The 20,781-nt window shown below is 38.9% G+C and overlaps 1 protein-coding gene across 10 annotated transcripts in view; it reads right to left on the bottom strand.

Moving 5' to 3' along the window:
• TFDP2 (transcription factor Dp-2) overlaps nt 1-20,781 on the bottom strand; it is a 164,961-nt gene that overhangs the window by 48,448 nt on the left and 95,732 nt on the right. For 3 of the 10 annotated variants that reach the window (XM_060149709.1, XM_060149700.1, XM_060149701.1), the window contains 2 exons: nt 9,065-9,211; nt 1,343-1,446 (listed from right to left, as the gene is read on the bottom strand). The exons of 1 other annotated variant lie outside the window; for it this stretch is intronic. In XM_060149709.1, coding sequence (XP_060005692.1) covers nt 1,343-1,446; nt 9,065-9,185 — 225 coding nt within the window. In that variant the 5' untranslated portion in view covers nt 9,186-9,211. Of the gene's footprint in view, nt 1-1,342; nt 1,447-7,579; nt 7,596-9,064; nt 9,212-19,651; nt 19,702-20,781 lie in introns of those variants that run through there. 6 more of the 10 variants (XM_060149707.1, XM_060149704.1, XM_060149705.1 and 3 more) reach the window with 4 other exon arrangements.

The following is a 20,781-nucleotide window of genomic DNA, read 5'->3' as shown; positions in this document are numbered from 1 at the left end:
TGTGTAAGGGCTTACATGTACATTAGTTTAAACTGACAATGGGAAGAACAATTATGTTTCTAAAAGAGGAATTCAAATTTGAGCCATAGCAGCATCACTGAAATACCAAGAGGAAACAGTCTTTCAAAATAGAAGAGTACTGTAAGAGTCAAAGTCAAGAAAGTTCACATCTGTTTAATTTTGATGTTTATATAATCACATTTCAAAATACCGACTTTCAAGTCAGGTGTATAATCTCATTTGCACCTCCTGTAGTGGCTGGTGAGGGGCAAATGCTTAGCAAACGTTTGAAAATATACCCTGAACTACCTTGAAATGCAGATATTCACCTGAGCTTAAGTTTCTAAGAGGCTTGGAGCTAGATTACATTCTTCTCATAGTTACAGTATTGTGCAACATCTTTAGCTCGGATTCTGCAGATGATTAACAGTCCTCAAGGGATCAAGAAAAATGTTGTGTCTAGAATGGCTTAAGATCTCAAAGACTTTCTGAAGCCATTCAGAATGTTAAAAGAGATTTTTGTCTAAATAATTGTGCATTTAACATAGTCCACAGTACCGTACATTACAAACAAAATTTATGCTTATTGCTTTATAGATAAGAAGATGTAAACACTGACAATGAAGAGTTACTGTTCAAATGTTTACATACTTTTGCTAATGGTGGGTGAGGCCATTTAAATTAGGTATAGTTTTTAGATTAGCTGCATGCAACTCTGTTTATAAATAAGGCTTTCTTAAAAGTGTTATATACTTTAAGCTCTAGCATAATTAATGGAATACCTTCAGAGAAACAGTTAAATACTTTCCATTTTAATTCATTATTTCTACTGCTAAAGATTAAAATGAACTGGTGAGTTGTTTCTTCCTAAATGTCCTTTCATCAAAGAGTTTCAAATTAGTAGCTCCAAATACAGATTAACTGTTGGGTCATACTCAATTTATATGATATTCAATTTATATGAGATTACACGGTTTAGTGCAGTAAAGACTATTTTACAAGAAAAAGAAAAAGGAGAACATAAAACATAACAGATTTCAAATCAATTTAATCGAACAACTGAAAACAAGAGAAGCCTCATATAGGGAGCAAAAACCTTAATATTAACACGTTCAGAATCCACAGATTCAAGTACGTGAAAATTGAACATTGAAGAGTATAACGCCTTTCTTTTTCGTAAGACTAATCAGTTACGTTCAGGTAAAAACAAAACTTTAAAAAATAAGTGACTGAGATAAGAAATTAACTGGAATATCTGACCAAGCGTCTTTGGTACAACTCTCCTTTAAATAAGTCTTGCCTAAGCAAAGTTTCAAGTCCCAAGATATGATGATTTTCTTACCATTTGGGGTCCAACATTCACATTTATTGGTCCTAAGGTTTTTGGTAAAATCTTTGTTGGTGAGTTGGTGCTGGAAACTGGAAATGCAACAAATGAAACGTTACCTGAAATTATATCAAAACACTCGGTTAATGTTCTGCAATATCAAGGCCACCTTCTACCTATCTATGCATCCATGGTCCTAACCAGCTGTGCTTAAGTAATTTATAATTATCTTAATAAGGAAGTTAAGACCAAAGAGCCATACTGAAAAGCCAACCAACTATTGCTTTGTTGTAGTGAGAACAATTAATTCTGCAGAACAGCACACCTGTAAAATAAATAGTTCAGTCTGTCTGACAACTACCGGACATTGGTTTTTTAGAGGAAAAGTTGGCTTTTTAGAGGAAAGTTGGTTTATCTGACAACTACTGGACATTAAGTTGGTTTTCTAGAGGAAAAAACATTTTGAGAGTTCATAATGCACATCATAGTTTATATCAGAGTTGAGAATTCCAGTTAGATCTTTATTAGAAATCACAGAACAAAAATAAATGCATGAAGTATAACATGAAATAAAATAAGTATCTATTAGAATTTCTTTACAGTATAACATTTTATACTAAAAGCTAACATGTTTTCAAAATGTTGAGTTGGCAGTGTTCTGAGATTTTTATCACAGTGGAGAAATAAATGATGCCACCTAGTTTCTGATGGTGGAAACTATGAGATCTGTATAGTGTTTTCAAGTGATTTCAACAATTTAAATTTCAAATTAAGGTAGCAAAATGCCTTCCCCCCAAATGAAAAGCCAACCAATAATTTTCTGAACTACCATGTCAACTACTTAACTTCTCTGGACAAACTTCAGTTTACCAATGTTCCTCTTAGAAGATAAGAGTGTAATCCAATATAACAAAGGAGATCACACAGGAAGTGCGTGAAAGAGGGTCAATATTGAAACTCTGGGGAAAAAACAACATTTAAGAGCAGGACCAGAAAGGCACCTCCTTCTTACTCTCCCTCCCCCTTCCTGAGCTCCCCCAAAGCTTGCCCAACTCCTGAATGCCCTTCTCTTATCTCCTAACTCTCAGTACGTCTCCTGCAGTAAGGAACTCAGGCCACCAGGCTCTTCTTCCTCAACCTGGGAACTTACCGGCACCCTCACATATTTTTACTTCTCTCTGAGTGGAAGATTCTCATATAAATTACTTCTTTCATGTCTGCTCTGCACTTCCTGTCTTCTCAGGGAACTCACGCATCACTTATTTACTCTGTCTTCTGAGTTTTCAACTATACCACCGGTTCCTTCCCTCAGCTTCTCTCTCTGCCCCTCTGCCTTGTATTATTTCCCCTCAAATTCTACATTTCAAAATCAAATTCTTTATCTTTCTCATGCCCACTCAGCAAGGCCCAGTAACGCAAATCTGCTTCTCCTTCTTGGTATAGATCATCATGCACCCAGTGACCCGAACCAGAAACCATCAACCCCTCCTCATTCAACCAACTACCACATCCTACTTGTTACCTTCTTACCCTGGTTCCTTTATATTGCCGGTGCTTGTTTAATTTGGAACTTTATCAAATCCGGTTTGAAAACAGTTACTCTCTAATCCAGAGGTTCACAACCCTGGCTGCGCAATGGAATTATCTAGGAAGCCATAAAAAATGCCAGTGCCTGGGTCTTACCCCCAGAGCTTCTGATATAATTGAACTGGAGTCAACCTGGGCACCAGACTGTTAAAGTTCTCCAGATAGTTCCAAGGTGCAGCCAGAGCTGAGCCCCACTTCCCCGACTGGGTATCCAAACAGCTTTCCTACCCCTCTGCACATCTGTGACAAACCAGTCTTTCCACGGATGAAACTGTGCTGGACACTCCCCTATTTAAGGCCTTCAGAGATTCCATGACACTTCCTAAATGCCTCTCAGACTCCTCACATGACACACAAGCTCCCATTTGGAGATCTCACCCCCCCTCCCTTCCCAGTTTCATCTTCAGCTACTCTGTCCACATGCACCCTAGGCTCCCATCAGATTAAATACTTTGCAGTTCCAGGAAGGCCCCAGACCAACCACTCCAGCTTTGATGCACACTCTTCCTTCTGCTGGGAAGTCTCTCTCTACTGGGACAAGGCCTACCTTCCAGCACTTCAAAATGGTACTCCTTACCATTTTCTGAGAAATCACCATGTTCCAGGGTCTGCTCTAGAGGCTTCCCATATATACATCATCTCATTAATGCTTAGAACAGTGAGACATATATTATTGATGACTCCATTTTACACAGGAAATTAACACGGAGTGAGGTTAAACAGTCTGTACAAGGTCCCACAGGCAGTAAAGGGCCATAGCTCCACCTCCGAAGCTTCTGCTCTCTGTGTCACCTCCCCCTTATTAGGCGTCTCCAGCCTCTAGGGTCTAGGTCTCGGATGCCCTTCTTCTGGCTTTTCATAAAACCTATTATTATCTACTTGTAATTCTACTATAAGTAGGCTATGTTGTCAGCTTTGTATCCTAGCACCTGGTTTAGTCCCTGGCCCCAAAGAGGTACAGGAAACAATAAAAACTGTTCGATTTGCACAGATTGGAGCTATTACCTTTCCTAATCTGGATGCCATGCTTCCTGTAATGTAGCCTAAATTGTATCTTTTGTTACTTTTTAACAGGTGAAATAAATTTAAACACCAGGTCCTTTGTTTATTGTTTTTAAACATGACTGACCAACTGGTATTAGCAAATAGTTTCCTTTCTCTGTAGCTGTGCAACTGATCTTTTATACAACATGCCTCTACGTTATCAAATACGGTTTGATATTTATAACCCAAATACGGTTATTCACCTGTTTAAGAATTCACTTAACTGGAGAATACTAATTTATAATTCCAGAGGGAGGAACAGGTCTGTAACTGATAGACATGTGCCATAAACTCAGTCCTAGACAGGAGGGGAAACACCACCGATCCATGTGAAGAAGAACCCAGCCATGATAAAGTCTGGCTCTCAGATTTTTTTTTTTTTTTTTTTTTTTTTTGCGGTACGCGGGCCTCTCACTGTTGTGGCCTCTCCTGTTGCGGAGCACAGGCTCCAGACGCACAGGCCCAGCCGCTCCGCGGCATGTGGGATCTTCCCGGACCGGGGCATGAACCTGCATCCCCTGCATCGGCAGGCGGACTCTCAACCACTGCGCCACCAGGAAAGCCCTCAGATGGTTTTTTAAAATTACCTTAAGGCTGCTGAATGTTTAAGATGAGATCATCTGTGATACACCATATTAGAAACAAAAGCCAAAAACTTACAAAAAACAGTGAAGCAAGAAACATACAAAAAAAAAAAAAAAGATAATTAAGGTTAGGGAATAACCCTAAATTGAAACTTAACAGTAAAGACAAACTAAGAATATAAAACTTAGGTCAAAAACAGAAACAAGAGGGACTTCCCTGGGTGGAACAGGGGTTAAGAATCCGCCTGCCAATGCAGGGGACATGGGTTCGAGCCCTGGTCTGGGGAGATCCCAAATGCCGCAGAGCGACTAAGTCCGTGAGCCACAGCTACTGAGCCTGCACTCTAGAGGCCACTCTTCACAACAAGAGAAGCCACAGCAATGAGAAGCCCGCGCACTGCAACCGAAGAGTAGCCCCTGCTCGCCACAACTAGAGAAAGCCTGCGCATAGCAACGAAGACCCAACGCAGCCATCAATCAATCAATCAATCAATAAATTAATTTTTTAAAAATTAAATAAAAAAAAAGAAAGGGCTTCCCTGGTGGTGCAGTAGTTAAGAATCCGCCTGCCAATGCAGGGGACACGGGTTCAAGCCCTGGTCCAGGAAGATCCCACATGCCACAGAGCAACTCAGCCCGTGCACCACAACTACTGAAGCCTGTGTGCTCTAGAGCCCGCGTGCTGCAACTGCTGAGCACAAGTATTGCCCGTGCTCTGCAACAAGAGAAGCCACCACGATGACAAGCCTGCGCACTGCAACGAAAAGTAGCCCCCGCTCGCCACAACTAGAGAAAGCCTGCGTGCAGCAACGAAGACCCAACGCAACCAAAAATAAATAAATAAATAAATTTAAATCTTAAAAAAAATAGAAAAACCTCGTTAAAGCCAGATCTGTCATGGCAGTTAATATCAAAGAAGATGGAACTTAATAAACCTAAAAAATTGATTCTAAAGTGTTTCTGGAAGAGTAAAGACAGAGAACAGCCAAGAAAATTTTGAAAAAAGGAATAATAGGGAAGAGAGGAACCGTAGCCTCGCAGATTTCAGAATTATTACATAGCTAAAGGGACTGAAATCATGTGACACTGGCTAAGATGCAGACAAAGAAATTGACAAAACAGAAGTTAAAGTCCAAAATTTACTTCATTTATACATGAAAATTTTATATATGGTAAATAGCTTTTCAAATGAATGGAGAAAGGGTAGATTACTTAAGAAATGTTGTTGAGACAAGAAACTGTCCATTTGGATAAAAAAAAATCTTAGATTTCTCATCTTTCACAAAAATAAATCCCAGAAAGACCAAATGCTTAAATATAAAAATTAAACATTCCAGGCATGTTACAGAATTCAGAAATCTTAAGTGAAAACAGACTGACAGATTTGACTACCTAAAAATAAATATTTTCTAAACAGCAAAAGACCCAATACATTTAAGACAAATCTCAGACTTGGTAAACAAATTTGCACAGGAATAGATGCTTAATTTTAAAAATAAAAAAGTCACACACACAAAAAGAAACTTTTTAATGTACCAGATTGGTAAAGATTAAGAAGTCTGATAATGTCCTGAGTTGGTAAAGATGTGGCAAAATGGATGCATTTAAAAAATATTTAGGGAATTCCCTGGTGGTCCAGTGGTTAGGACTCCCTGCTTCCACTGCAGGGGGGGCACGGGTTCGATCCCTGGTCGGGGAACTAAGATCCCGCATGCCGTGCAGTGCGGCCAAAAATTTTAAAAATAAAAAAATATTTACTTGGCACCTACTGTATGCCAAGTACTAATGCTAAGTGCTACGGATACTCAGGGCAAGTGAACTATCCACTGCAGTCAAGGGGCTAACACTATTGGAGAGCCTTTCTGGATGGCAGTCCGACAGTGTAATTAGAGAGGAGTTTGAGGATTGTGTGTTAGAGTATAAATTTTTAAGTAAGGGCTTTATAAGCAATTATACACATTTTAAAGGCTCTTTCTACCTCAACAAATAATCTTTCAACTGCCCTCTGCTGCCTAAGTGGCAAGGTGATCCCTGGCCTCTGCAACAACGTCTCAGTTAATAATGGGTATACCCTCTGACCAGCAACTCCTCTGCGGGATGTGTATCCTAATAATCTAAGCAGATGAGAACAGTTACACATGTCCTAGGATTGCAGCACTGTGGATAAAAGCAAAACCCTGGAAACAATTTAAATGTTTAAACATCTTTGGTACATGCATATGATGGGATATTATAAAGTCCCTTAAAAAATTACAAGTATGTATTGCCATGGAAGAATGTTCCCATTATAAGACAGGATGATTAAATGGTATGATTCCATTTACCTTAAAAACTACATATACACATAAGTTTACATACACATAAAGAGTCTGGCAAGATAACAATAATAGAGGTTAGCTCTGGGTGAGTAGTATGGAGAAGTGTTTTACTTTGTTTTATACTTTATTACTAATAAAGTTTTATGAACATGCATGCACCTGTTTTATAATGGGAAAAGCTATTGCCAGTCTGAAGGAAAAAAAAGACAGTGACAGAGAATCAGCCACAGCTGCTGAAACAAGGTGACGATCTATAAATGAAGTACCTGTGTTTCAGAATTAGCAAAAATGAAATGTTTTAGAAGCGTTTAAAGGGGCTCTGCTGGGATTTCAGTAATTGTAATATCCAGAAATAATAGCCACGTATTTAGACACAGTTTGCTTTCATCGAATCAACTAGGTTCAGCAGCAGAAATATAATTTTTTGGACTCAAAAGTACATTTAAATAGGTTATAAACATCCAGTCTCCTGAAATTTCAGTCACATTAGGAGTAAACCAAACCAAGTCTAAACAATTTTTCTTAAGTACCTGGCCTTAATTCATAGCTCCGTGGCAACAGGGTCCTGACACTGCCCAAAAGCCAATGCCTGACACTTGATATATTTATTAAAAACAAAACTTTAAAGACCTGCCTGGATTTTGGTGCTGGCAGCTCCCTGAATTAACTAAAATGAGATCGATCACCTAGGAAAGGGGCTAAGAAAAGCTAACACTTACGCCAAACCCTGCACAGGCACAAAATTTCGGCTCAAATTTTATTTCGATCTCTTGAATAACTGGAATCCTTCTGTTTTCCATTAGAATTGTCCAGACACCAAAGATTTCTTTCACTCATAATCCTTTGGGGGGTTTCAGTTATAGTTAATCACCTTCAATATGTCCAATTAAAATGAAAAATTCAGTCAAATAATTGTGGTTTGTCTACAGGAAGCCAACATAAATTATTTTTCACAGTACTGACCTGCTGGGGGAAAAATTATTTTTGGCCTGAATAAGCTTTGGGGAAGATCTTCACCCAAGCCTATATCACATTCTCCCAGAAGAACCTAATTAGTAACTTATTATAGGAAAGAATATGCTTATTTTATGGGTTTCTAAATACCTCAAATCAGAAGTAGTGTATATCCCATATATACAGGGTCCAAACTTCACAGGACAAGGTAAACTTACAGCCCTAAAGGTAAGTTTAAAAATGACCTACATTGGGCTTCCCTGGTGGTGCAGTGGTTAGGAATCCGCCTGCCAATGCAGGGGACACGGGTTCGAGCCCTGATCTCGGAAGATCCCACATGCTGCAGAGCAGCTAAGCCCGTGCGCCACAACTACTGAGCCCGTGTGCCGCAACTACTGAGCCCGCGTGCCGCAACTACTGAGGCCCACGTGCCTAGAGCCTGTGCTGCACGGCAGGAGAAGCCACTGCATTAAGAAGCCTGCGCACCACAACAAAGAGTGGCCCCCACTCACTGCAACTAGAGAAAGCCTGCGCACAGCAACGAAGACCCAACGCAGCCAAAAATAAATAAATAAAATAAATTTATTGGAAAAAAAAATGACCTACATTGTGGTGGTGTATGTATGTGTTTGTCAAACTCGGAGAACTCTAGGCTAAAAAGGGTTAATTCTACTATATACATGTAAAATATACCTTAATTTAAAAAATGGGAAAAAGTGACCTAGGCAATTTCATTATTTATTAGTAAGAAGCTAATTACAGATTATACAATCCTCTTGCTTTTCCTCTTCTGTTACCTTCTGCTATCTACTTTTAAAATGTATTTTATAAACAGGTAGTTCATGGATTTGTCTAAATTACATCCCTCCAGCTACCTTCTCTTTTGAAAACTTCCTGCATCATCACAATCTTTCCCCTTCTGCTGGGTCATTCTTACCAGCACATAAACATGCATTTTTTCTTTCATCTTAAAAACAAAACACAAAACAACTTTTATTAACCATACACAGCTCTCCAGCTACCAACTCTTTTCTGTTGCGCTCTACAGCAAAACTCATAAAATCTGTCAACATATGCTGTGTCCACTTCTCCACTCTGTTTTCTTTAACCCACTCCCATTCCCGCTCCTCAGCTTCACTGAAACAGCTCTTGCCAAGATCACCTCCACGTTGCTAAATCCAATGGTCAATTCTCAGTTTTCAACTTAACCTTAACCTACCAGCCGTATCTAATACTTTTTAAAAACACACCTTCTGGGTTTCCCTGGTGGCGCAGTCGTTGAGAGTCCGCCTGCCGATGCGAGGGACGCGGGTTCGTGCCCTGGTCCAGGAGGATCCCGCGTGCCGCGGAGCGGCTGGGCCCGTGAGCCATGGCCGCTGAGCCTGCGCGTCCGGAGCCTGTGCTCCACAGCAGGAGAGGCCACAGCGGTGAGAGGCCCGCGTACCGCAAAAAAAAAAAAATAAAAAAAATAAACAAAAACACACCTTCTTTTCAAACACTCTCCACTTGGCATCCAAACCTCCATTCTCTCTTGGTTCTCCTCCAAACCCACTGGTTTCTCCTTCTCAGTCTTGGTGGCTGGATCCTCCTCTCTAAAACCATTCGGGAGCCCCTTACATGGGTCCTCGACTATTCTCTGTCAACTCTTCCTCACTAGGTGGTCTGACAGCTCCCATGTATATTTCTCCAGATTAAACCTCTCGCCCAAACTTCAGATTCATGTATCCAACTGTCATTTCAAATATCTCCATTTTGATGTTTAACAGGCATCTCAAACTTAACATTCTCAAAATATAATTCCTGACTGTTCCCCATCCCACCCAGAAACCTCCTTCTCCCATCTCTCTCTTCATCTCATTAAATGTCAACTCCATTCTTCAACTGTTTAGACCAAAAGAGATCACTGTTGACCTTCTCTTATAGCCTACATACAATCCATTAATAAATCCTATTGGTCCTATCTTTAAAAATGTATCCTGAATAGAAAACAAACCAGTGGTTGCCAGTGGGGAGGAAGGAGAGGGACAATATAGGGGTGGGGGAGTGCGAGGCACAAGTTATTGGGTGTAAGATAGGCTCAAGGGTGTATTGTACAACACAGGGAACATAGCTAATGTTTTGTAGTATCTGTTCATGGAAAGTAACCTTTAAAAATTGCATATTGGGGCTTCCCTGGTGGCGCAGTGGTTGAGAAGCTGCCTGTCAATGCAGGGGACACGGGTTTGAGCCCTGATCTGGGAAGATCCCACATGCCGTGGAGCAACTAGGCCCGTGAGCCACAACTACTGAGCCTGCGCATCTGGAGCCTGTGCTCCGCAACAAGAGAGGCCGCTGACAGTGAGAGGTCCGCGCACCGCGATGAAGAGTAGCCCCCGCTCGCCGCAACTGGAGAAAGCCCTCGCACAGAAACGAAGACCCAACACAGCCAAAAATAAATAAATAAATTTATTTTTTTTTAATTGTATATACTAAAAAAAAAAGGTAGATGGCCAATGTAAAAAAAAAAAACAAAAACAAAAAACCAACCCCAAACAATTTATGTAGCAAGAGGTGGCTGTGTCAGAACATTGCTGGTTTACATTTATGATGGTGGTCCTTATTTTAAATTTTTACTTAGTTCTTTGCTATATGTCTGTATCCATACCCACAATAAAAATGATTTAATGTTTACAAAAAATAAAATAAAATGTTATCTGGAATATAACCACTTCTCATCCACTCCACAGCTACCACTATGATCCAAGTCACCATTTCTAGACTGAATTATTGCAATATCTTCCTGATTCATCCACCTGTCCTGCATTAGGCCCACCTCACCCCACAAAACTACTCCCAAGCCTTCCGATACAGTAGTCACTAGATCAGAGGCTATAAAGCACGACTTTAGTAGTTAGTACAACTGAGGACCTAATTTCTAAACGTATTTAATTTTAACGAATTTAAATTTAAAAATTGAAGCGGTATAAAATATTTTCCCATTAAAAACAGCATTATTGTTTTGGTAGTACTACATTTCACCTCAATTGTTGAAAATTTAACATCTAAACAGAAATGTGCTCTAAGTGTAAAATACAGATTTTCAAGGCTAAGTAATCAAAACCTAACTCTAAAAATTTGATTATACTGATTACATGTTCAATGATAATGTTTCGGATATTGGATTAAATAAAATCTATCATTCAAATTAATTTTACCTGTTTCTTTCTACCTTTTTAAATGTGGCTACTAGAAAATTTTAAATTATGCGACTTACATTATCCTACTGAACAGCACTGCTGTTCACAGCGGTCAGTGTGATCCTGCTTTGTGGAGTAATTCTCTTTCAGCTCTCCAGTGGGCTTTGCATCTCAGTCTGTGTGATGGTTTACAGAGCCCTGTGTCACCTGACCCCTCCTTTCTGACCTCATCAACTGTCAAATCTCTCCCTTCAATCCACTACATTCACCCAGGCCTCTTTGCGGTTCCTCAAACCATGACAAGCAAATTTCTACCTCGTGGCCTTTGTCCTTAAAAGTTTCCTCTGCCAGTAACTTTCTTCCCGCAGATAGCTACATGCCTTATTCCCCAGCTTCCTTGAAGACTGTGCTCAGCTGTCAGTGTATCAGAGATGCCTGATCACCCTACATCAGCACTTCTTCACTTACTATGACTTTCCGCCAGAGTACTTATCTGTATATGATGTACTGCAAATTTATATTTACTTGCTTACAATCATATAAGCACCCACTCTCAGAATGTTAAGTTCTATAAGAACAGGGGATTCGTTATCTTATTCACCGCTGTATCTCCAGCACCTAGCACAGTGCCTGGGACATAGCATAGTTCGACAAATATTTGTTGGATGGATGAATGAATGAATGAATGCACAAATACATGAATGTCTGCATGGAAGCATGTGATACAAATTCCGGAGACAGGAGTATACAGTTAAACTAAGTCTCCTCTCGTCCCCGACCACCACCTAACCATTCCCTTCCCTAGTGACAGCTACTGGTGCCAGTTCATATATAACCTTTCAGAAATACACTAGGCATGTACAAACATATATGCAATACATATCCTTTTCTCCTTACACATATGGTTTGCATATCAGTTTGCATGTTGCTTTTTTACCACTTAACAATACTATACCTATTTTAGATGTCTTTCCATACTACGTACATACATATGTAATTTTGCTTCAATATTTACTTCATTAGCTATGTAATACTTCTTTTTATGGCTCTAGCAGCTTATCTGAGTCCCTTAATAATGGAAAGCTTTTAGTGTTACAAACATGATTAACAGTAAAATCTTTTATTACTACAAGTAATATTGCAATGACTACACATATGTCTTTACACACATTGGTTGTACCAACTGGCTGTAACAATTCACCCTGTTCAGAAATGTATGGAATGTATTCATTTCCACATATCCTTACCAACTCAGTGTGTTATCAAACTTTATTGTTGTCAATCTTTAGGTTAAAAATAGTATCTCACATTGATTTTATTTTGGTTTTATTATTATGAATAAGACTGACGTGTTTCGTTTAAAAGTCATCTAAATTTTCCTTCCTGAGAATTATGACCAACTTTCTATTGGCTATTGATGATTTGTTTTATTGGTTGACCCTCTTTAAATATCGAAGGAATAAGAGTATTCTTTGTTATACCTGCTGAAAATATTTTTCCCAATTTGACATTTGTCTTTGGCTTTTATATATGATTTTCTTTCCACATTTTAAAAGAATGCTGTCCATCTCATAGTTCTTTCCTTTTATGACTTTAGTGCCATTAAAAAGGTCTGTGAGTCTGTTTAAATATAAAAATAAAGGAGGTTGGAGTAACTGCAAAGTTTATTTATCTTCGCTTCCCACCCTGGAGCTGCACGTTATACATGGGTGTGCTATGTTTTACTCATCTTACACGTTTGGTATTTCCAGTTGGATATGCTGTTCTTTGAATTTAATTATCATTCGTTACATATTAAAGTCTGTATTAAACATCCCCCATGTTTTCTTATAATCCTTCGATGCCTTCATTTTAAATTTTACATCCTTGACCATCTGGAATTTATTTGATGTGAGAAGCGAATGATCCAATTTATTTTTCCTAAATGGCTACTTTTAATGAGTAATCTACTCCCCCTCCCCCATGCTAACATGAAAGTCTACCTTATTGACTTTCTATTTGCTCCACTGATCTGCCTACTTATGTGACAGTATCATGTGCTTCACTTCATTCACAATTAACATTTCAAACAGAGAATAAGGAGACTCAGAAGAAGAAAAGTGTCAAGCATCTCTTTCCTTCCCACACTACCTTTTAATTATTTGTTAATAACTGTTTTAAAGGACTATCGATCAGTTTCAAATACAGTACTAATGAGGTCAAGCCCCAGGTCGGTTCTGGAATAGGCCCATTCATTTTGCAAAGAGCAAAGATTCCACAACCTTCAGACTATATTTCTAATTTCAGCCGGCCATCTAGAAAGCAACATATGTCACTGAAGAGAGAGTAAAGTAGGGGGAACAATATGATGGCTCAGGGGATATCTATCACCTTTATTTGAAAAATAACTCAGGCCCAATAGATCAACAGCACTATCTTCATAAATGAAACACATATTAATTGCTCATAATTAATTTGAAAAGACAACATATCCAACTGGAAACAGCAAATCTGTAAGATAGTAAAATACAGCACATCCATGTATAAGGTGCATGTCAGGAACGGGAACTGAAGGTAAATAAACCTTGCAGTCACTCTGACTTCATTCGGTTTTGTTTAAATATACTCAGATTTTTTTTTTTTAGTTTTCATTCTATTTATAGGTTAGCTACTATAATGTGCATTACCTATATGCACCCTATAACACTGTTATGTTCTATTTTGTTGCATCTGTACTCAATCATGTTCACCAAAGTTGCCAAGATTAAATCCAAAGGCCACCATCCATTACTAAACTCTTTAACGTGGGTGACCATAATATCACTGCAAACGGTCAGGGTGAGAAAGAGAAGATAAAAGTTCATAATATCTCCAAAGTATAATGGTTAAAGTGACCTCTAGAACCTCCCTCTCTGTATGTGGTTCCAAAATGGAAATCAAGTATCCTTAACGCATAGATAAAGACAGAAGATCTGAAATGCACATTCCTACATATCACAGGCATGGAAGCCAAAGCCGGGATGTTTTTGCAGCTGTCAGAGCACAGGACTTCTGTGATTTCCCCCCAGTGGACCACCTCACCAGAATCTTTCCAAAGAACCACAGAAAGGATCCTCGAAATGACCATAACAAAAAACAGTTCTACAGCCCTCAGGGTATACTCCTAATGGGTCAATAAATCTTTTACCTCAGTCTTTCCTACATACTTTCCCTAGAGGATCAAGTCTTTTCTCTTGGCTTCGATAAGCATTTTTACTTGGAGGACACCTTTTAAAACAATTAGCTAGCTCCCTCTTTCTCTGGTATCCAGAACCATAAATGCCCCGGATTCTTCAACTTGAAAGGAGAAAAACATTTCTTTTTCCATCTTCCTACATGTCAGGATTTAAACAGGGCCTCTTCATTGCTTAGATGAACTCCTTAATTCAAGCTCTAGTATCTGGAATATTATAACTTTTCATTTAGTTCATCAAACCTCAAAGCTAAAAGATCTTAGAAATCATTTAGTCCATTCTCACTGGGTTTCTCTTGTAGGACCCTTCCCTTTCAATACTTGGTCGATGTCCATCCAAAAACATGCATCTCATCTAGAGGCTGGATCCTACTGCTTCTTCACTGGCTTCTTTATCTTTATTTAAAACATGTCCTTTTGTCCTTTTTCTATTTACCCTGCTCAGACAAGGACCGTCTTTTAATTCTTGATTTTCTCATTTCTCTTCCACCTCCTTAATTAGAATTTCCCAGTTTTGGACACTCTATCTTCTGATTAATAATTGAATTAGTTTACCATATGGCCTCAAACAACTTGGTTCTTCCACGCCTTCCCAGTAATTCTTACCAAATGTGCTTGGACATAGGATACAAAGGGGGTGAACAAAAGTGGGAGGGGGCAGTGTCCCTCTTATTCAAAATACGTATTTCTGGGTTCCACTAAACACCTAAAGAAACCAGGTGGGAATCCGTATTTTAAACAAGTGCCTCAGAGGATGATTAGGATCAAGAAGGACTGGGACAAACTGCTGCAAGTGCCCCTTTCCTCTCTGTTCAAATTCAGGAAGTAATGGAGTCTAAGTAGACTCTTTCTACTACACTTACCTCTATTTTCATTTTAAAAAGAGAAGGGGCCAAGTGACCCTTATATTATTATCATCATCATCATTTTTGTCTCTTGTTCTTAAATGCTGTATCTTTTCAATGTTTAGCCTATTTTCAACCACTACTTTTAGCACCATCACCACAGCCAACACACTTGCCAGATGGCACACAGACGCTGTCCGCATGCCTAGAAAAGAGTGTGAACAGAAAGCAGCACATTTTATCTGGTACCAAGAGCCACTGAATGGCTAGAGGAGATCAACGCAGCTGGGCGCAACCACAAGGGTCAGAACTGATGAGCATTACAACACCCAAAGGCACTGAATTGGAAATCACTCTCAAGAAGAAGCCCACTACCTTCTGAGACGGTAACCTGCCCCAGACAGTGTTAACAAATAAATCATTTTAAATTTACAGTCAAGAGAAGCTATTTTTCTAGTATTTACAAAAGGTGGCAATGACTACAGACAGATCCAGAGTTTAAAAGGTGAGTTCTTAAAATAAATTTAAAACTTTAGGACACAAATTCAAAAAGACCAAAGACCACCCATGAATCAGAATTTCAAAGGCAGTTCTTTTCCTTAGCAAATAAGAAAAGGGATCATTATATTCCATAGGTCATGCTAAGTACCTCATTCAAAATTGCATTGTTACCAACTTCGTATTTCAATAATATGTTCCACTGAGAGCTATTACTGAAGCTACATTTAAACCATACTGTCAAGAGCAGGAAATCTTAGACACCAGTATCAACAAACGCTTTTGTACTAAAATCTTGCCCATTAAAAGATTCTGCTAAGGCTTCCCTGGTGGCACAGTGGTTGAGAGTTCGCCTGCTGATGCAGGGGACGCGGGTTCGTGCCCCGGTCCGGGAGGATCCCACATGCCACGGAGCGGCTGGGCCCGTGAGCCATGGCCGCTGAGCCTGTGCGTCTGGAGCCTGTGCTCCGCAACGGGAGAGGCCACAACAGTGAGAGGCCCGCGTACCGCAGAAAAAAAAAAAAAGATACTGCTAAATTTTATAAATAAGTTCTACTGGGTCTACTTGGCAAACAGTAAGTGCTCAGTTAGAAGTCTCTTCATCTTTCTGTCAGAGAAATTGCCAAGAGAGCTGCCAAACTTTGCAAGAGAGCCAAATGCCGAAAACAAAGCCCCCTGCTGATATCTCCAGCTTTAGAGTCAAGACCCAAAAGTTCACTTGAAAACTGGTTGCTTAAAACTTGGTAGAAAGGAAGAATGCTATTACACCATCCGTTCCTGGAGCCACTTGCAAAACAGAGTTAGCTCATAATACACTTAAGGCACAACACTCATACCTGCTCCTAAACAACGGCGTAAAAGGTTTTCTTTTCAGAAAAATGTAGGTGTCCGGCAAATCTTCCCTCTGACTTCCACACCAGAAATGAGAGATTTCTAGGTCACCGTCAACAGTTTCTAATTGCATTAAAATATGTAAGGCAGAGAGAACATCTACATCGGTCACTCTCTGGGTATTCTGAATTGGAGAAAAATGAATAGGGAAGGCTCAGATTGCCCCAGACATCAATTTTTGCTAAAGAGTTCACATATAAGGCAGGAACCACAGGTACTTCACTCCAGAAGTCTTTTTTCAGCCAATATATTGCTCTTAAATTGAAGGGTTAACAGTCTCAATTACTTCTGCACTGTTGTTAATGATGCTGTAACGTACTGTCATGCCTACATTTATGATCATAAGTGACACAGTTTTTTTAATATAAATTTATTTATTTTTACTTTTGGCTGCGTTGGGTCTTTGTTGCGGTGCCCAGGCTTCTCACTGCAGTGGCTTCTCTTGTTGTGGAGCACGGGCTCTAGGCACGCGGGCTTCAGTAGTTGTGGCACGTGGGCTCAGTAGTTGTGGCTCGCGGGCTCTAGAACACAAGCTCAGTAGTTGTGGCCCAGGGGCTTAGTGGCTCCGTGGCATGTGGGATCCTCCCAGACCAGGGCTCGAACCCGTGTCCCCCTGCATTGGCAGGCGGATTCTTAACCACCGCGCCACCGGGGAAGCCGCTGACCCACATTTTTGATAACTGCAATCTATGATGCTGTCAAAGTTCTGTTTCACATGTGAGGTCACCAACTTTTTTTTAGGACTGTCTATTCCATCAAAACTATACATTCTTTGGTCAAAATTATAAAAGTTCTTACTCTAATCAAACCTATAACTTGGTAAATCCATTTTAAACTCCATGTAAGTTGGTTATCTTAGAAAAAAATTCAAATGCTCCATATTGCTATTCCTTAAAAAAGCAAAATGTACATAGATCGATTTTAAACTCAATCTTAATTCAAACAATGATCTGAAAAGTTTTGAAATCTCTAAATTCTATTGTCATTATTTGAAGCAAAGAAAATCTTCAGGGAAGACCACAGATCCTAGCTCAGAGCAAGAGACATTTTTAATAACCTCCTTGAATCTTGGTATCTTTCTCAGTCCTTTCCTTAGACCAACTAAACATTTAGAAAATCGTTTAACATTTGCTCAGTATGCAAATTTTGAACTACGGTTCAAAGAAGTTTTTGGCTATTATATGTTATTACTAACTTTACAGTGTAGGGTAGGGCAAAATTTAATAAGTGCCTAATATGTGAAAGATTCAGCGCTCAGCACTGGTTTTCTAAGAGCTAACTTTAAGAAATACATAAAGTTGTAATGTATATAAACACACAGTATACGGGAGCACAGAACTTCTCTACATGTTACTTGTAAAAGGATAGATTTTTACTTTACTCATTATGAACTCCACGAATTAAAAAACTATTTTTTGACTGCTTTCATTACATGCATATCACGTCCAAGCTCTTCTTATTCTTTTCAGGAGATAAACATTCCCCTCCTTCCATTAGCTTACTTACTATCTTTTTTTTTAAAGAGGGAAACTGCAACACATCATTTCAATTAAACTCAAAATATTTCTCCCACATTTTTTATTCAAAGCTCTTTAGAAGTAAGTCTCATGGCTTCACACTGAAGATAAAATAGTCTCTCACTAAATGCAAATGATGTTTCATACTGCAATTTCATTTTGAGCCTTAATACCTATTGTGTAATTACAAACTTTTGCCACCTAAGTATTCCTTATATATTTTATAGTGGCTTCGTTTTTTTCCTAATATTCTTTATGACTTAATAATCATTTTCTTCATCACTTAAAGGCACTAAAATTAGCTTTCTCACATTTCCACTAATTACACATAAAATTTTTAAGATTAAGAAAAGCCTCTTCAAAAAGTATGTTACTCAGAATATGTTACTCTATACTGTTTCTCAAATCCTGAATGTAAAAGAATAAATTTGAAATGACTAAGTTTTCTTTATTCACTGATTAAGTCAGATTTATGGCCACCCCTCCCGTTTCCAGCTACTGTGAATTTTGAATGAAACAACCTCAATTGTAACAGAAGAAACATCTGTTGCTTTTTCTCTTCATCAGGGCTTTCCCAACTGAAAGAAAGCCTCTCTGCCTGACCTCCTCTCCCACTCCCACTCCCCCTCCCCCTCCCTCGACACTAAGTTCCTTCAAACTTTTTTTTAAAGTACATGTATGATTGAAAATTGTACCGTGTCCATTTAAAATGTCATAGTTTACCTAGAGACATTCACTTTACTACAGTTCAAATAATGAGTAAATGTTATTTACATACATCACAAAACCAGAGATGTTACTGGGAGACTATTAATTATAACTAAAATACAGGCTTCAAGAGTATACTTGAAGTGATCAGCTCAAGTTGTCACACATTCCAGGCTCACGTAGCTATTGTTTATGGTAAAGATTTTCTTCACAGGATCCAGATTCATATAGGATCTTGCACTCTATATTTTCTTTGCCAATCCAACGCGAACATAATGGCAGTCACTACCCCAAGAGGCAGACACCAAATGGTGCCACCCAAACTCTCACACTGTGCCTCATAATAAACCATAAAGCAGTGGAATGCACCGGCCCCTTTATGAGCAAACAATGCCTGAGCTTCATTAGAATACAGCTGACATTTTCAAAGCACAAATACTTTTAAGAAAAATGTACTAGGAAAAAGAGAGAATGAAACAGCTATAAAAGCTGAAATGTTTTTGTAAGTGTCAGGTTTATTTCAAAGATCCTGAGGAAGCATATTTTGCTGTTGACAATTTCAAAGTTTTCGTAAATGGAAAAAAAAATGTAGAGTTAGAGGCAAAGCTTATTTTATTAACTACTGGAAAGAAATGAAAGTAAAAACTCACATCTGAATTGCACTCACAAGTAAGAACCACGAAGTACCTTTAATATTATTCATTTCTTTAACTGCTTCTTTAGTTCTTGCACGGAGAAAATGGAGCTCCAGAATTATCTTTATATTTAAATTGATTTATATAAGTAACAGTGATAAACTAAGCTTACTCTACCCCTCCCCCCCACCCCAACCCCCATACCCTGTAGCTTTCCTGTCTGCAACAAGCAAGGACGTCTTGAATTCAGCGTGCTCCTGGCTATTTATCAATTTAACACTGCTGCTGTTGAAAGAATATAAAATAAACCCTGTAAAAACGCACCCAGCAGTAAGAAACAAAATGATCTCTCTTACCTGGTCTAATGAAGCATGCCTCTCACTGCAGTACCAACAACACTCTACAGTCTTTGTTACCATTCAGTGGAAACTTGAGACTGTGTCAGACATGAGCAATCGAGCTCAGAAACACTCAATTTAAAATACTTCTCAGTAAAACTAAAAAGATGCTCAAGAAAATAGTTTCATTACTAGCTTTTAAAAGACATATGAATACTGTCTCATGCAACAAAGACACTTAAAAACGAACCAAGTACAGGTCTTACTGTTTCAGAAACAGGCTTAAAATAAAAGTGGTGAAACAATACCGCTGCCTAACTCCACCCTAACATTTTTCTAAAAATAACTTGAATTTTAACTGGCTAAACACCAAGATGGAACTTACTTATGAAACCTGCATATTTCGAATTATACATGTCAGGGTATTTGCGGGCTCCAAAGCAGTCACAAAGCAGGAGGCCTCAGTGCATCTTCAAAGCAGAGCAAAAGCACCATGAGTTTCAGGGGGAAGAAAAAAAAGGAGGAGAAACTCTTGAAAAACTAGTCAGGCTTTTCAACCTGTAATAACTGTCCAGCTCCTCTGGGAGGAAAAAAAAAAAAGTCCTGGTTCTGCCCCCTGAGATAGGAGGCTATGCTTCAATGCCAAAATGAATGACAGGCCCATTTCTGATATCAACAAAGAGCAGCTTAGTGGTGCTCGAATTTTTTTCACTTTCCCACACAGTTAGAAGTTCTAACTTTTTCAGGTTAGTACCTTTGTATCTAGGGTTAAGTACCTTTCTCCATTTTCTCGAGAGAACCCAATTATGTTGTCCTAGTTTTTTAAATGATTAATTAAAAATACATACCTAATTATCTTACTCGGTTTTTCCTAGGCAGGAAGCTGAACAAAAGATGACCTATTAAATTCCTTTCCAAATCTAACCTTTGCAATATCAGATTACCATATGACTAATTATTAATATTAATAAGCTGTGCCTGCGTCCTGACAATGGGCCCCAAGAGGAAGAGAAAGTAGGTAACAAACATAAAAATAAGGTAAAGGAGACTATAAAATTTTCAACCAGCTCGGTGTAAAGATCATTTATCAAAGTACATGTCTCTGATTATACAAATTCAAAACAATAAACGCTTCAGTCAACGGACAT

The sequence above is a fragment of the Lagenorhynchus albirostris genome, chromosome 5 (assembly GCF_949774975.1).
Source record: "Lagenorhynchus albirostris chromosome 5, mLagAlb1.1, whole genome shotgun sequence".
Lineage (NCBI taxonomy): Eukaryota > Metazoa > Chordata > Mammalia > Artiodactyla > Delphinidae > Lagenorhynchus > Lagenorhynchus albirostris.
This window is presented reverse-complemented; position numbering and strand designations above follow the sequence as displayed.